At 49.2% G+C, this 26,303-nt stretch overlaps 1 protein-coding gene across 1 annotated transcript in view; it reads right to left on the bottom strand.

Annotated features, from left to right (window-relative positions):
- Positions 1-26,303, bottom strand: part of TXNRD1 (thioredoxin reductase 1) — a 168,201-nt gene that overhangs the window by 120,461 nt on the left and 21,437 nt on the right. The window contains exons 2-3 of the mRNA XM_075344732.1: positions 14,845-15,023; positions 5,410-5,470 (exon numbers count right to left, since the gene is read on the bottom strand). Coding sequence (XP_075200847.1) covers positions 5,410-5,470; positions 14,845-15,023 — 240 coding nt within the window. The remainder of the gene's footprint in view (positions 1-5,409; positions 5,471-14,844; positions 15,024-26,303) is intronic.

The following is a 26,303-nucleotide window of genomic DNA, read 5'->3' as shown; positions in this document are numbered from 1 at the left end:
CCATTGTTTAGTAATGTCCCCTGCAGTAATGTCCCCATTGTTTAGTAATGTCCCCTGCTGTAATATGCCCATTGTTTAATAATATCCTCCTGCTGGTTCCCCCCTTGTCCTCTATTATGCTGTAGTTTACACACAATAAAAGATATTCTCACCTGTCCTCTGTTCCCGCGGTACCTCCAGCTGCATCTTGCAGACCGCAGGCACTCAGACCCCTCCGTGGTAGCATCTATGCACGGAGCCACCGCTGCAGGATGTCGTCTTGGCTTTACTGCAGTTGAATGCTTTACGGCGCCAAAAAGCATTCAGCTGTAGTAAATCGCTGACAGCAGCGGTGGCCCTGTGTATTGGACGCGATCATGGAGGAGTGTTTCTTGTGTAATGCAGGTACATAGACCCCTCCATGATTGCATCCAATGCACAGGGCCGCCGTTGCTGACAGTACTTTACTGTAGCTAAATGCTTTGTGGTGCCGTAAAGCATTCAACTACAGTAAAACCATGACAACATCCTGCAACGGCCTCTCCGTGCAACAGACTCTATCACGGAGGGGTTTGTGTGCCTGCGGACTGCAAGAAGCAGCTGGAGGCATCGCGGGAATGGAGGACAAGTGAGAATATCTTTTATTGTGTGTAAAGCCATGACGGCACCGTGCACCCCCGTATAAGACGACCCCCGACTTTTGAGAAGATTTTTAGGGGTTAAAAAGTCGTCTTATACGCCGGAAAATACGGTAGTTGGCTCAATCTGTGCCATGCAGAGAAATGGTAAACTACTTGATTCATGCCCTTTATAAATTGACCAACAGTTAAATACTTACAGATATGTTTGCTGTTTAGCGTATATAAGATTAAAATGGGGAATGACACAACTACATTTCCAATGATAACATGGTTACTGAAAGTAAATATAATGCAATTAGTGACTTGAATTTACATGCCTCTTTGTCAATAGCAACCAAAAAAGATAAAGCAACATGATTCACGAATTGGGCTATATTGTGTTTTTGGTCAGTTACACAAAGTGAAAAACAAAGGTGAACCAAAACCTATGGTCAACATTTTTAAAGATAAAACTATAAATGGTTGAAATGTATCTAGAGCGGAGGACCAGTAGTAACTCTGCACATGCAGAGCGTACTGACCCATTTTATCTTGTGTGCCAGTGCACATGACAAATTTACCACATGGATTAGGACCAAGAACAAAAATTCCCATAAAAAATAACCTTTAATATAACATTTAAAAGGTATAATAATAATAACAATAATAATAATAGTTTATCAAAGTGTAACACTCACCCTAATAGTGTACGGACAACGAAATAGGTAGATACCAGACAGGGATGGAGGGAAATTATCCCTAATTTACCCCTAGAATCACTCTACCTAGCAATGGAGGGTATGACACTCTAGAGCTGTGGCGCCCCCATTCACCGACGGGAATCCTTAGAGCACTGATGGCGAACCTATAGCACGCGTGCCACCAGGGGCACGCAGAGCCCATTCTGCTGGCACGCGTGCTGTCGCCTGATCCTGCCGCATTGATCTGCTGGTGCGGTGGCGCCGGCAGATCAAAACTGTGTTGGAGCGGAGGAGACATTTCTCCTCGCTCTGACACTCCTCCTCCCCCAGGCTGCAGGTGTGTTGCCTAGGAGACGGAGGAGTGTCAGCGAGCGGCGCCGGCATAATGAGGTCTTCTGGATGCATGGGAACTGAGGACCCAGCCGCGCGCAGCGGGGGAGCGGGTGCTGGAAGGTAAGTTGTGTGTTGGTTTTTTTTTTTTTTTTTTTATATAACTAGTGTGCGGCTGTGCCAAGGTGGGGGGCAGCGACAGCATGGGGTGGCGGTGGACGAACGCACATGCCAGCACGGGGTGGCGGTTGAGGAACGCACATGCCAGCACGGGGTGGCGGTGGAGGAACTCACATGCCAGCATGGGGTGGTCGTGGGGGAACGCACATGCCAGCATGCGGTGGGGGAGGGGGAACGCACATGCCAGCATGGGGTGGGGGGGGAACGCACATGCCAGCATGGGGTGGGGGAGGGGGAACGCACATAACAGCATGGGGTGGGGGAGGGGGAACGCACATGCCAGCATGGGGTGGCGGTGGAGGAACGCACATACCAGCATGGGGTGGGGGTGGGGGAACGCACATGCCAGCATGGGGTGGGGGAGGGGAAACGCACATGCCAGCATGGGGTGGGGGTGGGGGAACGTACATGCCAGCATGGGGTGGGGGTGGGGGAACGCACATGCCAGCATGGGGTGGGGGAACGCACATGCCAGGAGGGGGAACACACATGCCAGCATGGGGTGGGGGAGATGGAATGCACATGCCAGAATGGGGTGGGGGAACGCACATGCCAGGAGGGGGAACACACGTGCCAGCATGGGGTGGGGGAGGGGGAACGCACATGCCAGCATGGGGGGGGACATGCATGCCAGCATGGGGTGGGACACGCATGCCAGCATGGGGGGGAACACACATGCCAGCATGGGGGGGGGGACACACATGCCAGCTTGGGGGGGATGACACGCATGCCAGGATGGGGGAGAAACATGCTTGCCAGCATGGGGGGGGCATGCATGCCAGGATGGGGAACAATGCATGCCAGGATGTGGAAACATGCATGGCAGGATGTGGAAACATGCATGGAAGGATGGGGAAACATGCATGCCAGGATGGAGGAAACATACATGCCAGGACGGAGGAAACATGCATGCCAGGATGGGGAAACAAAGATGCCAGGATGGAGGAAACATGCATGCCAGGATGGAGGAAACATACATGCCAGGATGGAGGAAACATACATGCCAAGATGGGGAAACATGCATGGCAGGATGGGGAAACATGCATGGCAGGATGGGGAAAACATGCATGGCAGGATGGGGAAAACATGCATGGCAGGATGGGAAAAACATGCATGCCAGGATGGGGAAACAAAGATGCCAGGATGGAGGAAACATGCATGCCAGGATGGAGGAAACATACATGCCAGGATGGAGGAAACATACATGCCAAGATGGGGAAACATGCATGGCAGGATGGGGAAACATGCATGGCAGGATGGGGAAAACATGCATGGCAGGATGGGGAAAACATGCATGGCAGGATGGCAAAAACATGCATGGCAGGATGGGGAAAACATGCATGCCAGGATGGGGAAAACATGCATGCCAGGATGGAGGAAACATGCACGCCAGGATGGAGGAAACATGCATGGCAGGATGGAGGAAACATGCACGCCAGGATGGAGGAAACATGCATGGCAGGATGGAGGAAACATACATGCCAGGATGGAGGAAACATGCATGCCAGGATGGAGGAAACATGCATGCCAGGATGGGGAAAACATGCACGACAGGATGGAGGAAACATGCATGCCAGGATGGGGGAAACATGCATGGCAGCATGGGGAAAACATGCATGCCAAGATGGAGGAAACATGCCACGATAGCTTACATAGTTACATAGTTACTAAGGTTGAAAAAAGACCTAGGTCCATCTAGTTCAACCTTCCTCCACCACTACATTTACCAGGAAGGGGAACATTTACCAGGAAAGGGGAACATTTACCAGGAAGGGGTAAATGCTAGAAAGGGGGACATTTACCTGGATGGGGGTACATTTACCTGGATGGGGGTAAATTAACCAGGATTGGGAACATTTACCAGGATGGAGGACATTTACCAGGAATGGGGTACATGCCGGGATGGGGGAACATTTACAAGGATGGGCAATATGTCAGGATGGGGTACATTTACCAGCATGGGGGAACATGCCAGAATAAGGTACATTTACCAGGATGGAGGCCATTTACCAGGATGAGGTATATTTACCAGAATGGGGCCATGATGGGGACAAATATACCAGAATGTAGGAAATATATATCAGGATGGGGGACATGTTTACCAAGAAGTGGCCAGGAAGGGGGACATAACTACACAATGAAAGGGGAGGGGAGCAACTCGCACATCTTTATGGGGATTTCAAGATGTTCAGGCTAAAATCTCTGTCTTATATGCAATTTTTTCCAGAAAGATCAATCCAACTGTTGTGTCTGGAAAGGGCAGGGGCTCAGCTTCAATGTGAGGTAAGGATGCACGCGTCTGATGCCCCCTGCAGAAGAAAAGACGGCAAAGGTAAGGTTAAAATCTATTATTTACATAATAGGGTTGGTTGGCACTTCGGAAAAAAATTGGGTTTAGGGCTACAGTTTGGGCACTCGGCCTGTAAAAGGTTCGCCATGACTGCGATAGAGCATGTAGAGCTATACAAATTAGGTCTTATTTATCAGTGATCTAACACCAGAGGTGTTTATATGTGACTTTGATATTTGTGTTCCTTGTTTTTTTATGCTCAATTTTATCCATTCATTTAGTTACAACTTTATATATGGCATGATGTAATTCTTACAAGCATTTTAATTAGGAAACAAAACATATCATCATCATGTGCAGTTACCAAGACAAACTAGCCAGTGTTGTTCCAAGCATTAAAAATGGAAACGGTGGAGATGAAAAGCATTTAGCTATTTACTTCAGCTCTGTAATAGTATGTTATATCATATAATTTGATATTCTATTCTAGTTGCGACGCGTGCATCATGTTATTATACCTCAGACCTGAATTCATAATTCTGCTGGTAGTCATAAGAAAAGGTAAAAAAAAAACAATCTGAGCTCCCATAAAACATCAGATAACCGTATGATGCCTGGTGTAAAGGTTTTTCAAGAATGCAATGTACTAAATCAAACAAGGAAACAGAAGAAAATGTTTAGATGTTTCAACTAATCTCCCTAAAAAGTAGGGAACATATCTATGGATTAGATTAAAATGTGATACTCTAATGCTCTGCAAGAGAAAAAAAGAAAAAAAATGGGTAAGATAAGGGATTGCATGACATTGTTATGTCACACAATCCCTGTGGCCAGTCAGCGATGGCTTCACTCTCCTCTTCTTTGGACAAATCAAACATCCTAAAGTAGTGCCAGCTGCGGCTGCTCTCTCACTTCCTCGATCCACAGGAAAGAAGAGTGAAGCCAGTGCTGATTGTCCGCAGGGATCGTGTGACATAATGTCACGCAATCCCTAAGAGAGCCTTTGCCGACACTGGAACAGAGGCGGCACCGAAGATGGGAATTAGTGTTATTATTGTTCTTTGAGTATAACTTTTGTCTGAGTAGTGGACAACCACTTTAACACAAAGAGATATATTAGACTACAGAGGGCAAAACTTTCTATTACAGTGAAATAAATCTTGAATATTTCAATTGAGCTAATAAAATATATATGTTTTTTTTATTATTTTTTTTCCACTTCTATTAGCGATTGAGTACAAGATTAAAATAATCCTGAAAGTTTCATCATTGCAATAGGTTTTACTATAAACAATTGAAAACATCATACTTATTTGGTCTAGCTCCACTACGAAATATGAAATATCCATTTCATCAAAGTGGTCCTTCACCTAGAAAACAAAGAAAATAAGCTTTTATCAATAGCACTCCACGAACACTGAAATCTCACTGAAAAGACCATTGAAAATGACAGTAAATTGTATTCTACTAGATGGGTGGTCTTCTCGAAGGGGCTATGGTACATTGCACTTAAAATTTAGCACACAATATGGCTGGACTGTTGAAGAAGTTTCACTGTGTATTTAAAGAGATTGTCCCTTACTTTAACATTGATGGCTTATCCTTAGGGGCACTTTGCACACTACGACATTGCAAGCCGATGCTTGCGATGCCGAGCGTGATAGGCCTCGCCCCCGTCGCAGGTGCGATATCTAGTGATAGCTGCCGTAGCGAACATTATCGCTACGGCAGCTTCACATGGCACATACCTGCCCTGCGACGTCGCTCTGACCGGCGACCCGCCTCCTTCCTAAGGGGGCGGGCCATGCAGCGTCACAGGACGTCACATGGCAGGCGGCCAATTGAAGCGGAGGGGCGGAGATGAGCGGGACGTAAACATCCCACCCAGCTGCTTCCTTCCTCATTGCAGCCGAGACGCAGGTAGGAGATGTTCCTCGCTCCTGTGGCTTCACACACAGCGATGTGTGCTGCCGCAGGAATGAGGAACAACATCATACCTGTCGCTGCAGCGAATTCATGAAAATGAGCAACGCTAGACCGATCACCCGATTGTGATGTTTTTGCGATCGGTGATCGGTGTATCTAGGCTTTATACGCTGCGACATCGTTACCGACGCCGGATATGCGTCACTTTCAATTTGACCCCAACGAGATCGCAGGTGCGATGTCGCAGCGTGCAAAGTGTTTCTTAGGCTAGGTCATGAATGTCTGATCGGCCAAGGTCCGACACCTGACACACTTGCAAATCAGCAGGCATCGGTGCAGGTGGCAGGAACAGGCAGCCGGAAATGTTCAGTTCCACTCAGGCCACTCAGGCCACTATCAGAAGACCGAGAAGCTCTGGAACTGAGCATTTCCGGCCACCTATTGTTGCCGCCTGCGCCGAGACCTGCTGATCGGCAGGGGTAAAGGGTGTCAGACCCTGGCTGAGCAGACATTGGTGACCTTTCCTAAGGATAGGCCATCAGTGTAAGTAGTGGACAACCTCATTAAGTTAGCAAAAACAATGTCTAGCCTAACATGATGAGAGGGGCTCAGAAATCATGCTTGCTATGAACATATGACATTTCACAGAGTTTAGAATACTTTTTAATTACTTTTAAGTTACAATACAACATAGTTACATTTCAGTCAATAAAACAATTATGTAGGGGAACAGCAGCGCAGACAATGCGCCTTTTTATTTCTCTTAAGAAGTGAATTACTCCATTTTGTTTCCGTGCCATCTGTTGTCTGACTTTTTGAACAATTTCGTACAAAGCTTTTTCTACCAGGAGACAAGTCTGTTCAATTTTAATTCAATTTTTGTCAGTGGTAAGAAGCTATTTGAAAGCTGTTAATGCTGAATTAATGCGTAATTTCACAGCACATTACTGCTTACATGGTGTTTTGATTCATTTAACGAACATTATTGATTTTAATAAAATGTGTAAGCAAGAACTAACTTGCTAATTATATGTGCCAGGAATTGCTGAGGGCATGGTGTTTATGTAAGGAGACAACCCAGCATTATTTTAGCGTTGTCTAACATGTACAAACTGATACCATTCTGTACTTCTGTAAAGGTGTGGTCCAGATCCAAGACGTATGCAGCCTTAGATTACAGTCTTCCAATGCACACCTAATAGAATCTATGCTTCTTTAGGACATTATGTAAAGCACTAGTGAATTCTATTCATTGCTAATATATCTACATCCTCATAGATCACTCATAAGACATGCAGGAAACAGCCTAAGTACATGGCTGACTGCATCATCAGATGAAGACGGCATATCACACCACATACACCAAGCCTTAACTCCTTAAGAAAGGTCATGCTGTGGTTTTACAAAAGCCATCAAGGAAGCTTCCGATGTGCACTGTAGAATGCAAATGTGGTTCTGGTAGTCACTTCTCATGGACAAGCCACGAGATGGCAAGTTAAGGGATCCGAGGTCAAAAGCCAGAACACAAAGGGGTCAGACAAGTGAATAGTCAAAAGCGAAACCCGAGGTCAGGCAGCTAAGATCAGAGTACGCCAACAGCAAAAGGGGTAATACAAGTGAATGGTCAAAGGTGAAGTCTGAGGACTGGCAGCTAAGATCAAGATATGTCGCGGGCGGGGAGGAGGGTGTCAGCACACCGCGCTCACCCCTTCTGCTCGGGTCCGGCAGTTGCTCCTGGTGGCTCGAGCTGTGGGCCGGATCCCGGGGTTTCTCGAGCGACACTCCTCGCCCGTGAGTGAAAGGGGGGTTGTGGTTGGGTGTGGGGATTGTTTTAGTTCGTGACGCCACCCACGGTTGTGGTGATTGCACCACCGCTGCTCAGTATGGGGGTCCCGGGGATGGTGATGCGGAGCAGCCAGGTGTTGTGTTGCCCCTCCGTGGGTAGGGGTTGGTGATCCCGGGGCCCAGTGAAGAGATGTAAAGTGTAGGGCCCGGTGGGCGCAGGGATGCGGGGGCAGCGCTGTGCCTTGCGGCACTGTGGTACTCACTCAGCCTGAGACACGGACACAGTTTGTACGGTAAACCAACGGCTGGTAGGACGGTCCCACAGACGGCTGCACCTGCACTCCCGGTAGGTGACGGTGACGTCTCTCTTCCTTGCACCTGTGTTGTCTGATGGTAGCGGTGGATTCCCTCCGGTTACCCGCTCCCCGACTGCAATCTGGGCCGGAGGAGCTCTACACTTTGCCCGCAGGCGCTGGCCCTGGGGAAACTGGTGCCCTGGCGGTGGCGGTGTCTCCCCGGTAATGGTTGGGCTGTTGCCGTCAATCGGGACTTGGTTGTTGGGGGATCTACGTCCCCGTCACTGACGGATTTGGCAAATCTGGCGACTCCTAGCCTTGCCGGGGTCCGAGAGGCCCCTGCCCTGGTGCTGACTGTCCTTCGGAACACTGCTCCAGACCACCGAGCACACAGCCAACGGGGTCCTTCCAGGAACTTCCAAACGGTCCCCCTCCAGACAGTCACCGCCGTCGCTGACCTTGCTGTTCTGGCCCTACACAAAGCTGGGCTCTCAGGCTCTGCACACTCTCTGCTCTGTCACCACTTCTTGCTCTCCTCCTTTTCCACTTTTCCTTCCTTCACTTTCCACTTGCTGTTTACTTTAGCCCTGCCTGGGCTACTCCTCCACTCCTTCCACTTCCTCCTCCCTGACAGTTCTGCCTGGTCCTTCCTGCCTCCAGAGTTGTGAGCTCCTCGGTGGGCGGAGCCAACCGCCTGGCCCACCCCCTGGTGTGCATCAACAGACTCCTGGAGGAAGGCAACAAGGATTTCTGGTTAGCATGGTGTGCCTACCTGGAGTGTGGGGTGTGGTGGTGTTGTGACCTGTGTCCCCTGGCTTGCCCAGGGCGACACATTCCCCCTTAGCAAAATGCAGACCGTCCGCGGGCTGCCGTCCTACACCGGTTTTATTTTTCTGTAAAAAGGGGATAACAGGGTTAAGCAAACATAAATACATTTTTAATCAAAACTCTTCCCAAGACGGGAGGCACATTTACTTAAACGTTGCAACGGTTTACGGCTACGGTTTCCGCTCTCTCCCACCCAAGCAACCTGGCCCTGATGCTGCCCCTAAAGCCCAGGCAGCACCCCTTGACCCACAGTCCAGCACAAGTTACCCGAGCGGGATCTGTCCTTCCCCTCCAGAGGGTAGCCACCGGTTCCTTTGGTGGCTGGGCCCCAGCCTGCTCCGCTCAGGGCCCTCCCTCCAACCTGCCTCTCCGGAGGCGGCATTGCGGAAACGGTAACGGTAACCAACATATTTACAAGCCACTTAACGTTTGTGGTGCCCTGCAAGTTCACGGGCTTGTCCATGGATAGTTCCCATGCATTTTAAACGGTCCCCACGGGGACAACGGTGCCGGCTCCAGCCGGTTGCAAATCAACAAACAAATCAGGTAAACTTTGGTGAATTATCATTTTCATTTTTCAAAACTTTTCAAACAAACAAACTGTAAACTCACTGGTGGTCCCTACGGGGACGGTGCAACGGGCATCCGCTGCCCTACTCCGGTCCTTTTGCTGCTTCATCCGAGGGAGGGGATGCAGAGCTCACCTTGCTCTCCGGGCTGCCCTTCAGCTTTACATCCGGGGCAAACCACCCCCTCTCTCCGCAGTGCCGGGTGTAACGCACCATGTCTCCCGGTATGAGATTGCGGCCAGGATGCTCCTCGGGCAGATGGGCATTCACGTCCCGCCGGGCCACAAACACCTCGGCCTCCAGGCCCGGTTCGTATATGAATCCGTAGCCCCGGCGGACATCAAACCGCCTCACCTGCCCCTCGTAGAACGGGCCCCGGACACGGAAGGTCGCTTGCCGCAGGTTTTCCTTTTCCCGAATGGCTCGGGCCACCAGCTCGGCTTTCCTTCTCTCCCTCTCCGCGATCTCCAGGCCCAGCTTTGTCGGCTCCCTGTCCCAGTATGGCGCTGCTGCCAGCTCCGGCGCACGGGTTGAGCCCCGCGGGACATCCAGCACGTTACCCACTGTCAGGAAGGTGGGTAGCGTATCCCGCGGTGTCATGGCCTTGGGCGCTGCCTTGCAGCAACAACCCGGCGCCACCTCAGCCGAGGTGTGGGGGATGGGCACAGGGGCTTTCCGCGGTTGGGCCTTCGGCTCGGAGCGGGTCATCGGCTCCGGCTCGGGAAACTGCTCGGGGACTGTCTCTGGCACAATCTTCGGGGCCTTCCAAGGCAATGCCTCCGGTTTGCTTCGGGCTCCGGCTACAGGTCGGTCCGCTGGGGCGGACGGGCTGGGTATCGCTACCGGTTGCGGTGGTAGCGGGCCTAGTGGCGGGGTCACGGCCCCCGAGACGGGTGGCGAGGGAGGCAACGGGGGGAGAGGGCTTGGACCGGGTCCCTCAGCCGCAGCGACCGGTCCCTCCGGGACATAGGGGCGTGGGTCACTCACCCTCCCTTCCTCCGCTTCCTCCTCGCGTCTCCGCACGGTGGCTATAACGTCCGCCATGTCGGTCTCCCACTCCTCCAAGAGGAGCTGCATCTTGACCTGCAGCCTTAGGTGGAGCTGCGCGGTCCGGATCTCCACCCACGCTGCGGTTCCCGGTGCGGGGGCCACGGTGTTTCGGGACGGCATCCACATGGTGTCTTTTCTGTTTGCTTCCAGGAACGGTTTTCTGGCAAGGTCCTGGCGTCCCTGCTTTTATAGCGGCGACTACATGCCGCCAGCCGCCATCGCGTCCCCCTTAGCTCTTTCCGGCCCCTCCTCTCTCGGGGCGGGGTTTTGGCCTTCGCGCCTCTACTGCTCGAGAAGACGCTCGAGCGGGAACTTTTCGCGCCAAAGATGGCGGCTTCTGAAATTTTTCTGCCGGATACCTCCGGCGGTAACAAGGCGCACCTCTACCAGACGGCAGAGCGGTAAGATCCTGTTCGTGACGCCAAGTTGTCGCGGGCGGGGAGGAGGGTGTCAGCACACCGCGCTCACCCCTTCTGCTCGGGTCCGGCAGTTGCTCCTGGTGGCTCGAGCTGTGGGCCGGATCCCGGGGTTTCTCGAGCGACACTCCTCGCCCGTGAGTGAAAGGGGGGTTGTGGTTGGGTGTGGGGATTGTTTTAGTTCGTGACGCCACCCACGGTTGTGGTGATTGCACCACCGCTGCTCAGTATGGGGGTCCCGGGGATGGTGATGCGGAGCAGCCAGGTGTTGTGTTGCCCCTCCGTGGGTAGGGGTTGGTGATCCCGGGGCCCAGTGAAGAGATGTAAAGTGTAGGGCCCGGTGGGCGCAGGGATGCGGGGGCAGCGCTGTGCCTTGCGGCACTGTGGTACTCACTCAGCCTGAGACACGGACACAGTTTGTACGGTAAACCAACGGCTGGTAGGACGGTCCCACAGACGGCTGCACCTGCACTCCCGGTAGGTGACGGTGACGTCTCTCTTCCTTGCACCTGTGTTGTCTGATGGTAGCGGTGGATTCCCTCCGGTTACCCGCTCCCCGACTGCAATCTGGGCCGGAGGAGCTCTACACTTTGCCCGCAGGCGCTGGCCCTGGGGAAACTGGTGCCCTGGCGGTGGCGGTGTCTCCCCGGTAATGGTTGGGCTGTTGCCGTCAATCGGGACTTGGTTGTTGGGGGATCTACGTCCCCGTCACTGACGGATTTGGCAAATCTGGCGACTCCTAGCCTTGCCGGGGTCCGAGAGGCCCCTGCCCTGGTGCTGACTGTCCTTCGGAACACTGCTCCAGACCACCGGGCACACAGCCAACGGGGTCCTTCCAGGAACTTCCAAACGGTCCCCCTCCAGACAGTCACCGCCGTCGCTGACCTTGCTGTTCTGGCCCTACACAAAGCTGGGCTCTCAGGCTCTGCACACTCTCTGCTCTGTCACCACTTCTTGCTCTCCTCCTTTTCCACTTTTCCTTCCTTCACTTTCCACTTGCTGTTTACTTTAGCCCTGCCTGGGCTACTCCTCCACTCCTTCCACTTCCTCCTCCCTGACAGTTCTGCCTGGTCCTTCCTGCCTCCAGAGTTGTGAGCTCCTCGGTGGGCGGAGCCAACCGCCTGGCCCACCCCCTGGTGTGCATCAACAGACTCCTGGAGGAAGGCAACAAGGATTTCTGGTTAGCATGGTGTGCCTACCTGGAGTGTGGGGTGTGGTGGTGTTGTGACCTGTGTCCCCTGGCTTGCCCAGGGCGACACAGATATCTAAACACAGAGCACACAGCACAAAAACCACTGAGCAATGCTATGACTGGCAATGCTCAGACCATTACCAGATGGCTAAATAGGCAGGTAATCACCTAGAATGCGATGAAGACTATGCATTGAAGTGTGCCCACATGTTAAAAAAATAAAATCTGCGCTTACGCCGATACTTCTCCTAGTCTTCATTCCAGTGTGTGTAATAAAATGGCGCTGCAGATCACAGCATGCACATCCGCAGACTCCGGCACCATTTTAATGAAGACCTGAGTACTGTGGCAATGCGCATTTGCCACCAACAGCAGGAATGGCAGTACGGCGCAATATTCAAATAAAGAAAAGGGGGCAAGCCAGGAGGATGGAGGAGGAATAAACGCCAGAACTCGACCCACAAAGGCCCGCCCCTGATGCACCTGTCAATCAAAGTGCAGTGCATTTCTGCAATTTTGATTAAAGATATTTCATCAACCAAGCATGGGACTTTCTATAACAGGTATGCCTGGATTCAGCATCTTAGTGTCTGTATGGCACTGCCTTTGCCTGATGTATCAAAATCCTGCTGGTTGGTCCTCTTTAAGCAACACATCAAGTGAAATGAATCTTTTATTAACTCATGCAATGTTTCACCTCCAGTGAGCTTTTATTCAAGAGAGAAAAAGCTCAAAAGTCCATAGAGGCGTGTGCCTCGTCTTTCAAATTTCCAGTGCTGCTTTCTTTTAGTTACTTTTCAGTGAATTGGTGAAGTAGATGAGAACAGACATAGGTCCCAACTCATCAAGACCAAAACTGTGCATTCTGATCTTGATTAGGGCTGAGCGGATCTGGACTGTAAAAGTCCAGATCCGCATGGTTTGCTGGGACAACCACTAGTGAGTCATCAGAAAGGTGAGGGCTGCACTGAGGGAGTAAAGAACACACAAACAGTTTCACTTCAGATCAGTCTGTGACACAGAAGAGAGAACAGCTTGAGACAGAGAAGAGCAAGGCCTCTGAGAGGATGCTGCAAGGCTCCCCTCAGAAGGGTTGACCAGGTACCGGGCAGACCGAGAGAGAATCAGGAGACGACCGGGTGGAGCTGTGAGACAGTAGAGCAACATGGTAGCTGGAGGGTGAGCCCCAACAGCTCCTTCGGGACCGGCACCGCACAAGATGCAGAGCCCTAGGGTACAACATGCTTCACATTGGACTACCAGAATCTGCAGGGAAGGGGGATTTCACGTCTCATTGCCCACCACCCAAAGTACCGGGGCACCAGCAGCATGGAGAGACAGGAGCCACGGCTACGGTCGGGTCCTTAACTAGTTTCGTGCTGCCTGTATACGGGATGGCAACTAAAGCCAAGGACACTGGGGTCCCCAAGTAGCTTCACGCCACAGGGATCCACATTACAAGGCGCAAGGAGGAAGGTCTTACATGCTTCACAACACCAGTGGTGACTTCTGATTCATCCTGGATCGGCTGGGGCCCATCATGGCGATGACCGATACTCTGAGGTCGCAGCACACGAACTGTGAATAAAACACCTGAAACCACAGCCCCTGTGTCTCTAATTCTCTAATTAACTCAGATGTTGCCAATAAACCTATCAGAAGCTTCCAAACACATGACATCATCATATGGGCTGTCCCATATTGTTTAAAGGCATAGTACTCTTAGGGGTACTTTGAACACTACGATATCGCAGGTGCGATGTCGGTGGGGTCAAATCGAAAGTGACGCACATCCGGCGTCGCTGTCGATATCGTAGTGTGTAAATCCTTTATGATACGATTAACGAGCGCAAAAGCGTCATAATCGTATCATCGGTGTAGTGTCCGACATTTCTATAATGTAGCTGCAGCGACGGTACAATGTTGTTCCTTGTTCCCCTGCGGCAGCACACATCGCTGTGTGAGAAGCCGCATGAGTGAGGAACATCTCCTACCTGTGTTACCGCGGCCCACGCCGGCTATGCGGAAGGACGAAGGTGGGCGGGATGTTTACGTCCCGCTCATCTCCGCCCCTCCACTTCTATTGGCCGCCTGCCGTGTGACGTCGCTGTGACGCCGCACGACCCGCCCCCTTAGTAAGGAGGCGGTTCGCCGGCCAGAGCAACGTCACAGGGCAGGTGAGTGCATGTGAAGCTGCCGTAGCGATAATGTTCGCTGCGGCAGCAATCACAAGATATCGCTGCTGCGACGGGGGCGGGGACTATCGCGCTCGGCATCGCAAGCATCGACTTGCAATGTCGTAGTGTGCAAAGTACGCCTTAACATATGTAAACGTTTGACTTTGCAGAAAGCTATAAAATGCCTTTAAAACATTCTCTCTCTCATTATTCTGGCATTTGGCAAAAATAAATAATTTTGGTTCCTAATTGATCTAAAATGGAAAAGGTTTATTCTGATTTCATGTCAGATAGTGAGAAAAACATGAATAGGTGTCTTTGTAGATAGTGGATGTAAACATCTGGTTTGAACTGTATACAAATCCAACTAAACATATGCAATACATAACAATACAAATACACATAGAAATACTGCATTCACACATGTAGATACAAAAAATTTACGAACATATAAACCAACAATCCATGACATAGCATACATAGTAAGAAAAGTGAAAATAATTACTTTTGAGCAGTTCTCACAAGTAGTCTTGCTGAAGATCACAACTTCACTACTACAGATGTATTGCTGGATTTTAGTCTCCAAAAATGACTTTTCTTTGTTGTTTCCAAATTCCTGCTCTTCCTTCTCATCTATTTTGTAGGATCTGATCTCTGGTTTCCTCATATCTTGATCTCCTATGGCTAATTATAAAAGAAAAGAGGTATCAGTATTCAATTGGTAAGAGTCCATCAGTGCTACAATGCTCTGCATTAAACCAAGAGGGAATGTGACGCCCTGGACCCCAGGGGTCACAGGTCACAACACTCACCACATACACCCCCACACTAGAAAGGTACCATCAATCAACCACAAAGACCTGATTGCCTCCTTCAGTGTTAGACAGGCACACCAGGTGGGCGGAGTCAGGCAAAAAGACCCCCCCTCGAGGAGTCTGCTGGCCTGAGGCAGGAAAACAGTAGGCAGTTCAGTTGAGTACAGTGGAATGGAGAGTAGTGGAGTGCAACAGTCAGGCAGGCAGACGGCAGTGGCCGCCTGCAGGAGACCGGGAACACGACCAGAGGAACCGTAAGGGACCAGGACAGGGTAGTGGCTCGCTGGAACTGAGCCAGCGTATGCCGCCTCTCTGCACATGTGTACCGGGAGCCGATGTATGCTGGAGCGGGCGATGCGTGCGGCGGACCGGGGCAAGTGGGCAATCCATGCGGGGGGCGGGGCCAGGCCGAGGCGAGCGGCCAATCCATGGGGGGGCGGGGCCAGGCCGAGCCCAGCGGCCAATCCGACAGTTGTCACTGTAACGACACTGTCACTGTAACAACACAATTTTGGAGCAAGACAGGCAGACAGACAGAATAAGGCAATTATATATATAGATGATCTGCTCCAGTGCAACTGTCACTCAAGAAGCTGCTTATTTTATAAACTTCCCTTTCTTTTATTTCAAAACCTAAACATCGGAGCTAACCACTACAGGTATGTATAGAATCAGCCTGATAGTGCCAGTATAGCACTGCCTTTAGCTTATATACGAAAAGCCTGGTGATTGGTTCCCTTTATTGACCTTGTAGATGGGATTGATAGCAAAGTGTCAGTCTTTGCTGATGACACCAAGCTATGTAGGATATTAAAAACTGACCTTGATAGTACAATATTACAAAACAATCTGGATAAGATGTTGGTATGGGCAGACACTTGGCAAATGAAATCTAATGTTGATAAATGTAAAGTAATGCACCTAGGACGGAGTAATCCTATAACTGTGTATACATTAAATGGAAGTAAACTCGGGACTACAGAACAGGAGAAGGACTTGGGGATTCTGGTTACAAATAAGCTGAGCAGCAGCACTCAATGTCAAGCAGCAGCTGCTAAAGCAAACAAGATTTTAGGGTGTATAAAAAGAGAGATTAGATCCCATGATCCCAACGTATTGTTACCCCTCCATACATCACTTGTAAGGCCACATCTGGAATACGGGATCCAGTTTTGGGCTCCACATTTTATAAAGGACATTCAGAAGTTAGAATCTGTTTAAAGGCGGCTAACTAGACTACTACAAGGAATGGAAGGCCTCGCATATGATGAGAGATTGAAAAAGTTTGATTTGTTTAGCTTAGAAAAAAGACGTCTCAGAGGAGATCTCATTTATATGTATAAATACATGTGTGGTCAATACAAAGGACTGGCACATGACTTATTTCTTCCAAAGACATTACTAAAGACCAGGGGTCATACACTGCGAACAAAATGTATGGTGCATATTCTTTTGTTACCTTTTCTATTATGCACAATTTAGGGCTAAAACAACATTTCTATGTGAAAAATATGATTATTTGTTTTCTCTCAATTTTATAAAAGTCTGTAAAGCACATGTGGGTTCAAGATGCTCACCATACATCCAAACAGATTCCTTAAAGGAGTTGTCCAACATAAACTCAAAAATTTTTGTTAAGCTAATCTGTGCTGTATTGTCATATAAAACACCCCTACATTGTTATTTTTTGTTTTCTAACTTTTGTTCCTCTTGAATTATTCCTTTATTCTCTGCAGCTCTTTGTTTACATTCAGCACAAGCAAACTGACCACTTCCTGTGCAAAACCTCAGTCACAGCTGGCACCGCCCGGCCTCACTGTCCAGCCCCGCCCACTGCTCGACCTCACTGTCCAGCCCCGCCCCCTGCCCACCCTCACTGTACAGCCCCACCCCCTGCCCGCCCTCTGCACACACATTCCCTGTCAGTATTCTGCCCCAGCACCTGACCTGTTATTACTACAGCATTACAAATAACAGCCCCACATCGGCCTCTGCACCCCACACCACATCGGGCTCTGCACCCCACACCACATCGGGCTCTGCACCCCACACCACATCGGGCTCTGCATCACACACACATAGGGCTCTGCATGACACACACATAGGGCTCTGCATCACACACACACACACATATGGCTCTGCACCGCACACACACATAGGGCTCTGCACCCCACACACACATAGGGCTCTGCACCCCACACACACATATGGCTCTGCACCGCACACACATGGCTCTGCACCGCACACACTCATGGCTCTGCACCGCACACACATATGGCTCTGCACCACACACACACACATGGCTCTGCACCACACACACACACACATGGCTCTGCACTACACACAAACATAGGGCTCTGCACCGCACACACACACAGGGCTCTGCACCGCACACACACACAAGGCTCTGCACCGCACACACACACACACACAGCGCTCTGTACCGACCCCCCCCTACCACCATAGGGAACACATGTAGGGAGCACATACTCACCCGTCCTCGGTCCCCGCCGCTCCTGCGAGTTCGCACGCTGTCTGTGCTCTAGCCATATCAGCACAGTAGTGACATCACCGCTGTCCTGAACTGTCAGACACAGACTGCACGGGCAGTGATGAGAAGCAGCGCTGCGCTCCCTCTCATCAGGGCTTTCAAATATATCGGCATCTGTGATCTGTGATGCCGGTACATTTGAATGTGCGATCCTGAGCTGGGGACCCGATGCTGGCACTGACACCACGGCAGCTGCCGCCAGGCCCTCCCCCAGGTCACGGACCCCACAGCAGTGCAGGGGGAGGTTGCGGGGAGAGTATGGGGTGCGGGGGAATGTGTGGGAGGGTGCAGGGAAGGGGGCGGGGACTCCACACACTGTACTCGCCCAGAAGGGCGGCAACATGCTGTTTCCAGATTTGCATGTCAACATGGTCCTGCCCATGTTGACATGAAATGACCGGAAGCAGCAAAATCGCAGCAAGAGCGGTCACATGATCACTCTGAGCCTGGGGAGGAGGGCTGACAGCAGAGCAGGTAAGTGGTCACTATCTACTTACCTGCCCCAATGTAGCCCAATAGGGTAATAATAAAAAAAAGTCAAAATAAGCCGGATAACCCCTTTAAGAGGTCTAGTTTCTAAAATGGGGTTACTTGTTGGGGATTTCCCCTGTTTAGGCTTATCAAGAGCTCTGCATATGCGACATGGCATCCGAAATCGATTCTAGCCAAGTTTCCATTCCATAAGTCAAATGGTGCTTCCTTCCCTTCCGAGCACTGTCATGTGTCCAAACAATAGTTTTCCACCCCAATAGGTTGTATCGGCCTACACAGGAGAAATTGTACAAGAAAGTTTGTGGTGCAATTTCTCCTGTTACCCTTGAGAAAATACAAAATTGGGGCTGAAGGAACATTTTTGTGGGAAAAAGTACATTTTTCATTTTTTTCCTTCCACATTGTTTGAGCTCCTGTGAAGCACCTAAAGGGTTAATAAACTTCTTGGATGTGGTTTTGAGCAGGATGATAGGTGCAGTGTTTAGAATGGTGTCACTTTTGGGTATTTTCTGTCACCTCAGCCTCTCAAAGTCACTTTCAGTGTGATGTGGTCCCCAAAAAAATGGTTTTGTAAGCCCCTCTAACTTCCTAACAAAAAAATGTTTAAAAAATGGAGCCGATGTAAAGTAGGCATCTGGCAAATGTTATTTATTATCTATTTTGTGTGGTATGAATATTTTTTTAAGGGCATACAAATTTAAAGTTTGAAAATTGTGACATTTTCCATTTTGTTTGCCAAATTTTTGATATTTTTATAAATAAACACAAATAATATTGACCAGAATTTACCACTATCATGAAGTACAACATGTAATGAAAAAATGTTCGCAGAATCACTGGGATACGTTGAAACGTTACAGAGTTATTAATTCATAAATGACACTGGTCAGAATTGAAATAATGAGTTTCGGTCATTAACATACAAAGTGGCTCAGTCCTTAATTTTAGTGATGCACACAGATAATGTTCTTTCATAATATAATTTGCTCTTTACACATATAATACACTCATGTTTCACTCCTTGGTCACCAGGGGAGAAGATTTTACTCCATCACTTCCTGGATTCCATGTAATGTGTGTGATCTAACTCCAGCTAATTGTAGCTGCTAAAAGGCAAATACCGTATATCCTTCTGTACACATAGGCAAATAAAGAAAAAAAAAATTCTAATATGGATGCTCTAGGAAATTTTTTAAAATAAACTTAAATTTGGTATAATATTAAAAAAATAATATAACGGCAAATTTATCTAAATTGTACAATGTTTAGACAGTGACAAGACTGCATCAAATTTATCACAGTGGCTCAAGCAGTTTGATAAATTTGGCGTATCTTCAGATAGCAGAAACAAGAACCCTCATGACTGATTGGTAATGAGTGAGGAAAAAAAAATAAAATACCAGAATTACAGTTTTTGGGCTGCTGCAACATTACATTGAAATGCAACAACAGGCAATCAAAACATTGCGTATATCCAAAAATTGAATCATTAAAAACATCAACTCAATAGATAAAAAATAAGTCATCACTGAGCCCAAAATCCAAAAAAGTGAGAACACTACGGGTCTTGAAAAATATTGCCAAAAGCGCAATTCTTTTTTTTTTTCACCACTTAGCTAAAAGTAAAAGTATACATCTTTGTTATCTATGAACTTGTACTGACCTGGAGAATCATATTGTCAGGTCAGGTTTACAATATAGTGAACATGGTAAATAAAAACCCAAAAAACAATTATGCAATTGCATTTTTTTTTAGAAACTTCACCACATTTGGAGTTTTTCCTTTCTACAATATGGGGCAAAATAAATGGTGTCATTCAAAAGTACAACTTGTCCCACAAAAAACAAACCCTCATATGAGTATCAGAGTATAGCTGTGATAGTGAAATCTCATCATGATATTTGTACTACATGGAGACAATAAGGATGGGAATGACTCCAATTAAGGCCTGTGCCACACACACGTGAAAATCACGTGTCGCGGGCGGGGAGGGCACTGCGCTCACCACGCTCGGGTCCGGCGCTGCTGCGGCTCGAGCGGTGGGCCGGATCCGGGGACTCGAGTGGCGCTCCTCGCCCATGAGTGAAAGGGGTGATTTGTTGGTGTTTGGGATGTCGGTTTGTGACGCCACCCACGGTGTGTGGTGAGGTTGGGGCACCACCGCTGCTCTGTACGGGGATCCCGGGAGCGATGACAGGGAGCAGCTGGGATGTTTTCCTCCCCTCCGTGGGTAGGGGGATTTTGGTAGTCCCGGGGCCCGGAGTTGTTGTCTGTAAGGTGGATTGCGGGGCTTGGCCAGATGCAGAGTCGCGGGGCAGCGCAGTGCCAGACGGCACGGTGGTACTTACTCAGCCAGTAACGCACACGGAGTCTCTGGTAAAACAAACACATGGATGGACGAGTCCCACAGACGGCTGCGACGGTCACTCCCGGTAGGTTGGCGGTAACTGTCTCTCCCTGCACCGGTGTTATGTTCTCGTCCCCGATGGCTCCCCACCGGTAACCCGCTCCCCAGCGGTAGGTTTGCTAAGGGAGCCCCTGTTTGCCTGCAGGCTCTGGCCCTGGGAGCTCTAGCTCTGGTGGTAGCTTTCTCTCCCTCACGGTTTGGATGGTTGCCTTCAGTTGGGTCTTTACTGCTGGGAAACCCCGGAGGTTCCCGTTGCTGACAGATTTGACCGGTTTAACGGCGACTCCTAGCCTGGTTGGGGTCCGTAGGCCCTGCCGGATGGTGCTGGCTTCTCTTCGCTCCCCGATCCGGTACCGGCGGGCCACCGCCCGTCCCCGGTCCTTACGGTTGTGTGTCAATCGGCCTCTCCTGCAGACGGTCACCACCGTCTGCCAACCTTGCTGTCAGGTGCCCGGGTCACGTACCCGGACACGGCCAGTCAGTTCCTCCACTACCACTTCCCTGACTCTCACTCTCTACACTCCAAACTCAACTCAACTGCCTTCCTTTTCCCGCCTCCAGGACTGTGAACTCCTCGGTGGGAGGAGCCAACCGCCTGGCTCCGCCCCACCTGGTGTGGACATCAGCCCCTGGAGGGAGGCAACAAGGATTTGTGTCTGACTTTGATGTTCCTAACCGGGGTGTGGGGTGTGTTGTTGCAGTACCTGTGACGTCCTGGCTTGTTCAGGGCGCCACACACGCATGTGCCGCGAGACACGTATTTTTTTTCCTTGCGTGTTGCGTGAGGTAAGTACGTGTCTCCAGTACGTGCGGGCCACGTGTGTTCTCTGTGTACTATCCGCGATAACACACGGAGAACCGGTAATTTACATACTCACGTGGTCCTTGCTGCTGTCCAGGGTGCTGATCTTCGGCTCCAGCAACACGCACTCCCAGCTGATGCTGCTTCCGGCGGAGGGGCGGAGATTAGCGCCCGTGATATCACGCCCACCTCCTTAACACGCTCATAAGGAGCGCCGGACGGCAGAAACTGTTTGCTGCGGAAGATTCTGCAGGTAATAAGGAGGTGAGTATTTGTTTTTTTATTTTAAAATGACACGTTTTTCTCCGGCGCGTGTCACACAGGACCACATCCCCACTACATCCGTGTGGTACAGGTGTGGGCCGTGTGACACCCATGATGCCGGAGAAAAATGGACATGTCAGCGTGAGAAACTCACGGACACACGTAAGTACGGAACGGACACACGTTCCATTCAAAAATACTTACGTGTGTCCAATACATTTTCCCCACATGTCCCAAAATAAAGAAAGATGTCCAATAATCGCAGGATGCACCAATTTTTTTTACAACTCCCACTTTGTGGGACTTGGATCCACGGTCTGTACCAATGTTGATCCAGGCTACAGGAAAGTTCTTGGTGTCTCCATTTATACACCTAATGTCCACCACTTTCCCATGGACTAGTACATGTGGGAGTGTGGCTTTTACCAGGGTCACCAAATTTCCAGAGTCCATGAGACCAATAATTTGCACCACATCCACAGTTACTTGGCATGCCTTGCCAACTCATGAAAACAGTGATGGGGAGCTCTTGTGCTCCATGTGAAAAAAGACGAAAGGCACTCACCAGATATGCAGTAAAAAGCTGTTTTATTCGAACATCAGGTCAGGGGGAAAGGCGTGAGGGAGGTGGGTACACACAATCCGTCGGACAACGGCCGTTTCGCGTCTTTACAACCGACGCTTCCACGAGTCCAAAGAAATTTACAAGCCATTTAATGTGTGTATAAACCTGAAATAGGAAGATTGAGCGGTTAGCTCGCTGAATGGTGCCAGTGTTTCCTCCTTTCTTTGTTCTGTCTTGAGCTCTTGTGCTCCATTATATACAAACCTCCTCCTGGGTTGATGGGAGTAATCCATTGTGTTTCAGGAGAATTTATCGTGGTGTACTAATAAAATCCTCTTTTGGGTTAGGTCTATAGACAATAATTTCGGCCTTTGGCTGAGTCCATGGATGAGTTTAAACTCTTTGTGGAGAACCTTATTACGAATGAACTTGGTCTGAGATTCACCATTGAGATACATGACTCTTCCTTGCCATTTTTATATATTCTATTAAATAAAAGCCTGCGGGTGCTGTATCAACCTGCACGTTCAAAAAAACCACTTCTTGTAATAAAGGGGTTATCCGGCTTATTTTGCCTTTTTTTGTCATTTTACTATTGGGCTACATAGGGGCAGGTAAATAGATAGCAACTACCTACCTGCCCTGCTGCCCTCTACCCCGGCTCAGAGCGATCATGTGATTTTGCTGTTTCCTGTGATGCCACGTCGACAAGGGCAGGACCTTGTTGATGGGCAACACAGCAGACTTCATGTTGCTGCCCTGCTGAGCGGTACAGCTCCTGGAGTCCCAACCCCCTTCCCCGCACCCTCCCACATATCCCATAGTGCAGTGCTCTCAAAAACTTTGCCCATAGGTGCATGCGGCCCCTGATGCTGCTTGCAGCGTGCAGGCCCCTTGCTGATTGCTGCCTGTGCTGGGGCTGCACAGTCAGTGCTTTATATCAGAGGACAGATTCCCGGTCGCTGCGCAGATATGAGCTCTGTATATAGCTACTGCATCAGCCGCCGGCCAATCAGAGGTCAGCAGCAGATCACTGGAGAAGCTGTACAGAGAGCTCATCTTGCACAGCGCCTAGGAATCTGTCCTCTGATATAAAGCTCTGTCAGTGGTGGCCCCTGCAGCGGCAGCGTTCAAGAAGCAGGAAACAGGCCAGGAAAGGAATGAGGACAGGTGAGAAGAATTTGTCTTTGTTTTGTTTTTTTGCGTGTGTGAAGAATGGCACAATAGGGGACAGTACTACAGGATGGAGCATTACTACAAGAAGAGGACCAGGAAAGAGGACATTACTATAAGAAGAGCAGGAAAAGGGACATTACTACAAGAAGAGGACCAGGAAAAGGGATATTACTACAAGAAGAGGACCAAAATAAGGGACATTACTATAAGAAGAGGTTCAGGAAAGGGGACATTACTATAAGAAGAGGACGAGGAAAGGGGACATTACTACAAGAAGATGACCAGCAAAGGGAACATTACTACAAGAAGAGGACCAGGAAAGGGGACATTACTGTAAGATGAGCAGGATGGGCACAATACTATAGCATGGGCATAAGGATGGAGCACATTACTATAGGATGGGGACAATACTACAGGATGGGCACGTTACAATATTATGGGGACAAGGATGGGCACATTACTATATTATGGGGACAAGGATGTGCACATTACTACATTATATGTGGGGTGGATGTGATGTGAGGTGATTGTGCTGTTATAGATGAGAGGTAATATCACGGCTCTGTATTTTCAATGAAAAACAGGAGGAGAAGGGAGTTTTTGAATGCAAAGATATTTTATTATAGACAAAGGAGGGGTTTTGGCAAGGATATTAAAAACAGGTTTAAAGGGCAGGAAAAACGGCACGAAAATATGAGTATCTTCACAAAAATGTATGCATGATGGCATCAAGCATGGTATTAAAATGCAGAGAACCAGTGGTCCCTCATGTCATTATGTAAGATGAAATATCAAACTATAAAGTGCTACAGTGCAAGTGAAGATCAAGTCATCAATACAAATTCATCAAATTACATACATGAGCAGTTTTCTGCATAGGCTATCCTATGTACAAAAAGGCATAAGAGCCTGTCCTAAAGGAGGTCAGAAGCATCACAAATAGTAAATACCTGTTAGATAAAGATAGGATGGAATCACCAATGCCGCGTTCGTGCCCAAGGTACAGGAAATACCCCCCAGCTCATCGACACGTGTTTCGCCTGAAGGGGGCAAGTGCACCCTGACACACAGCTTCATCAGGGAGGGAAGAAGTATCCATCAGCCGACTCAAGGAGTATTTAAATAGACCGCCGAAGACTACTTCTGCGGACACTGAATCAGTTCTGCTTGTGTTATCCCTTTTGGTGACGGCAGATGGCAGCGCATGCGCATGGGAATGGCCAAACAGCCGGCGATGGGGCCAAGCAGACCGCGCATGCGTGTAGAGGATGACACAGTATAAAGATAGGTGTAAAATTAACCTGAAAAGAGAAGGGCCCAAGAAGTGTAAGTATAAGAAAGAAAACAGTAAATATAAATAAGAGGCCATAGCGACAGGTATTTCCAATGGATCCAGATATGTATGGGTCCTTGATGTAATATTCAGGGCACATCTTCATAATGTTCACAGGGTATATGTCCATTCATGAAAGTTCATCAGTAGTTTGGAGGAATGTCCGTACATGAGGGGTTACCGCACAATAGGGGTCCAAATCTAAATGTAGAAGAAGCGGAAGAATCAAGAACCATGTATAAGATGACAAGGGGCAGCCATATACATACAAATAAGAGATGGATAAAAACAACCAGGAAGGTAAAAAAAAGAACAAAAAAGGTTAAAAATGCACCAGAAATGCATTAAAAGATGGTGATGACGAAATAATTTATAAGAAAGATGTGAAGGAGATGGTCTCGTTCAGACCCCTAATAACTAGGGTGTCAAAGGTACTGATCCACCTCGGTTTGCATTGAGCCAATTTTTTCTTTAAGTCCACCCCCCCCTGGATCCACCACTCACTGCGTCAAACCCCGAATCACTAATAAGGACGAGTCACAATTGTGACGCGTCCTAAAGTGTCGGGGTAGAGTCTTCAGGAGTGTTATGTCCTCTACTGTTCTGGCTGCCTCAATATCATGCACATGCTCCCTGATCCTATTCCTAACTCGAAGTTCACGGGAGGTGAGTCTCAGGTAGATCAGGGAGCATGGGCATGTGGCGTAGTATACCACATGTGTGGTAGCACATGTGATATAGCGTCTGATGTCATATGATCTCTGGCCATCTGCGGAGGTAAAAGACTTTGTCCGAACAAGATTTTTGCAAGCCAAACAGTGGCCACACTTAAAACATCCAAAAAGTGGACCTCTAGAGCTGAAGGGGTTCTGGACGGGGGGACGTAATGGCTGTTAACCAACATATCCCTTAGATTCCGGGAACGTCGTGCAGTCATGAGTGGGGCATCAGTCAGGAGTCCCAAAAGTATGGGATCTGATAATAGAATGGGCCAATGTTTAGCCAACATGTCCCTCAAGGTGCCACACTCATGATTGAACGTTCCGATAAATCCCAGTTCAGGCTCAAAGGGCTCAGTCCTAGGAGAGTAAGAGAGAAGCCGAGATGTAGGTGTCTTCTTGGCCCTCACATAGCCCCTCTTAATGACCCGATTGCTATAACCACGGTCCCGGAATCGACGCTTGAGGTCAGAGGCCTGTGTTTCAAAAGAATGGTCCGACGAACAGATCCTCCTCATCCTTAGGAATTCGCCAGTCGGTATGGCATGAATAGTAGAGGGGTATGGGCTGATGAAGCATGCAGCAGAGTGTTGACTGAGGTGCTCTTCCGATGGACATCTGTCTGTATGATGCGGTCAAAACCCACGTCAATCTTGATGTCCAGGAAGTCAACGCAACTGCTGCTATGCTTATATGTAAGATTTATATTGAAATCGTTACGATTTAAATAGCCCATAAAGTTCTCGAGCTGCCCCACCGTGCCCTTCCAAAAGAACAACATGTCATCAATATATCTCAGCCAGCACTGCACATGGGCGCTGGCACCCGCACCCTCGTCA

This window comes from Anomaloglossus baeobatrachus, chromosome 4 (assembly GCF_048569485.1).
Source record: "Anomaloglossus baeobatrachus isolate aAnoBae1 chromosome 4, aAnoBae1.hap1, whole genome shotgun sequence".
In the NCBI taxonomy this organism is placed as follows: domain Eukaryota; kingdom Metazoa; phylum Chordata; class Amphibia; order Anura; family Aromobatidae; genus Anomaloglossus; species Anomaloglossus baeobatrachus.
Note: the sequence above shows the minus strand (reverse complement) of the source record. Positions and strands in the feature narration are given on the sequence as shown.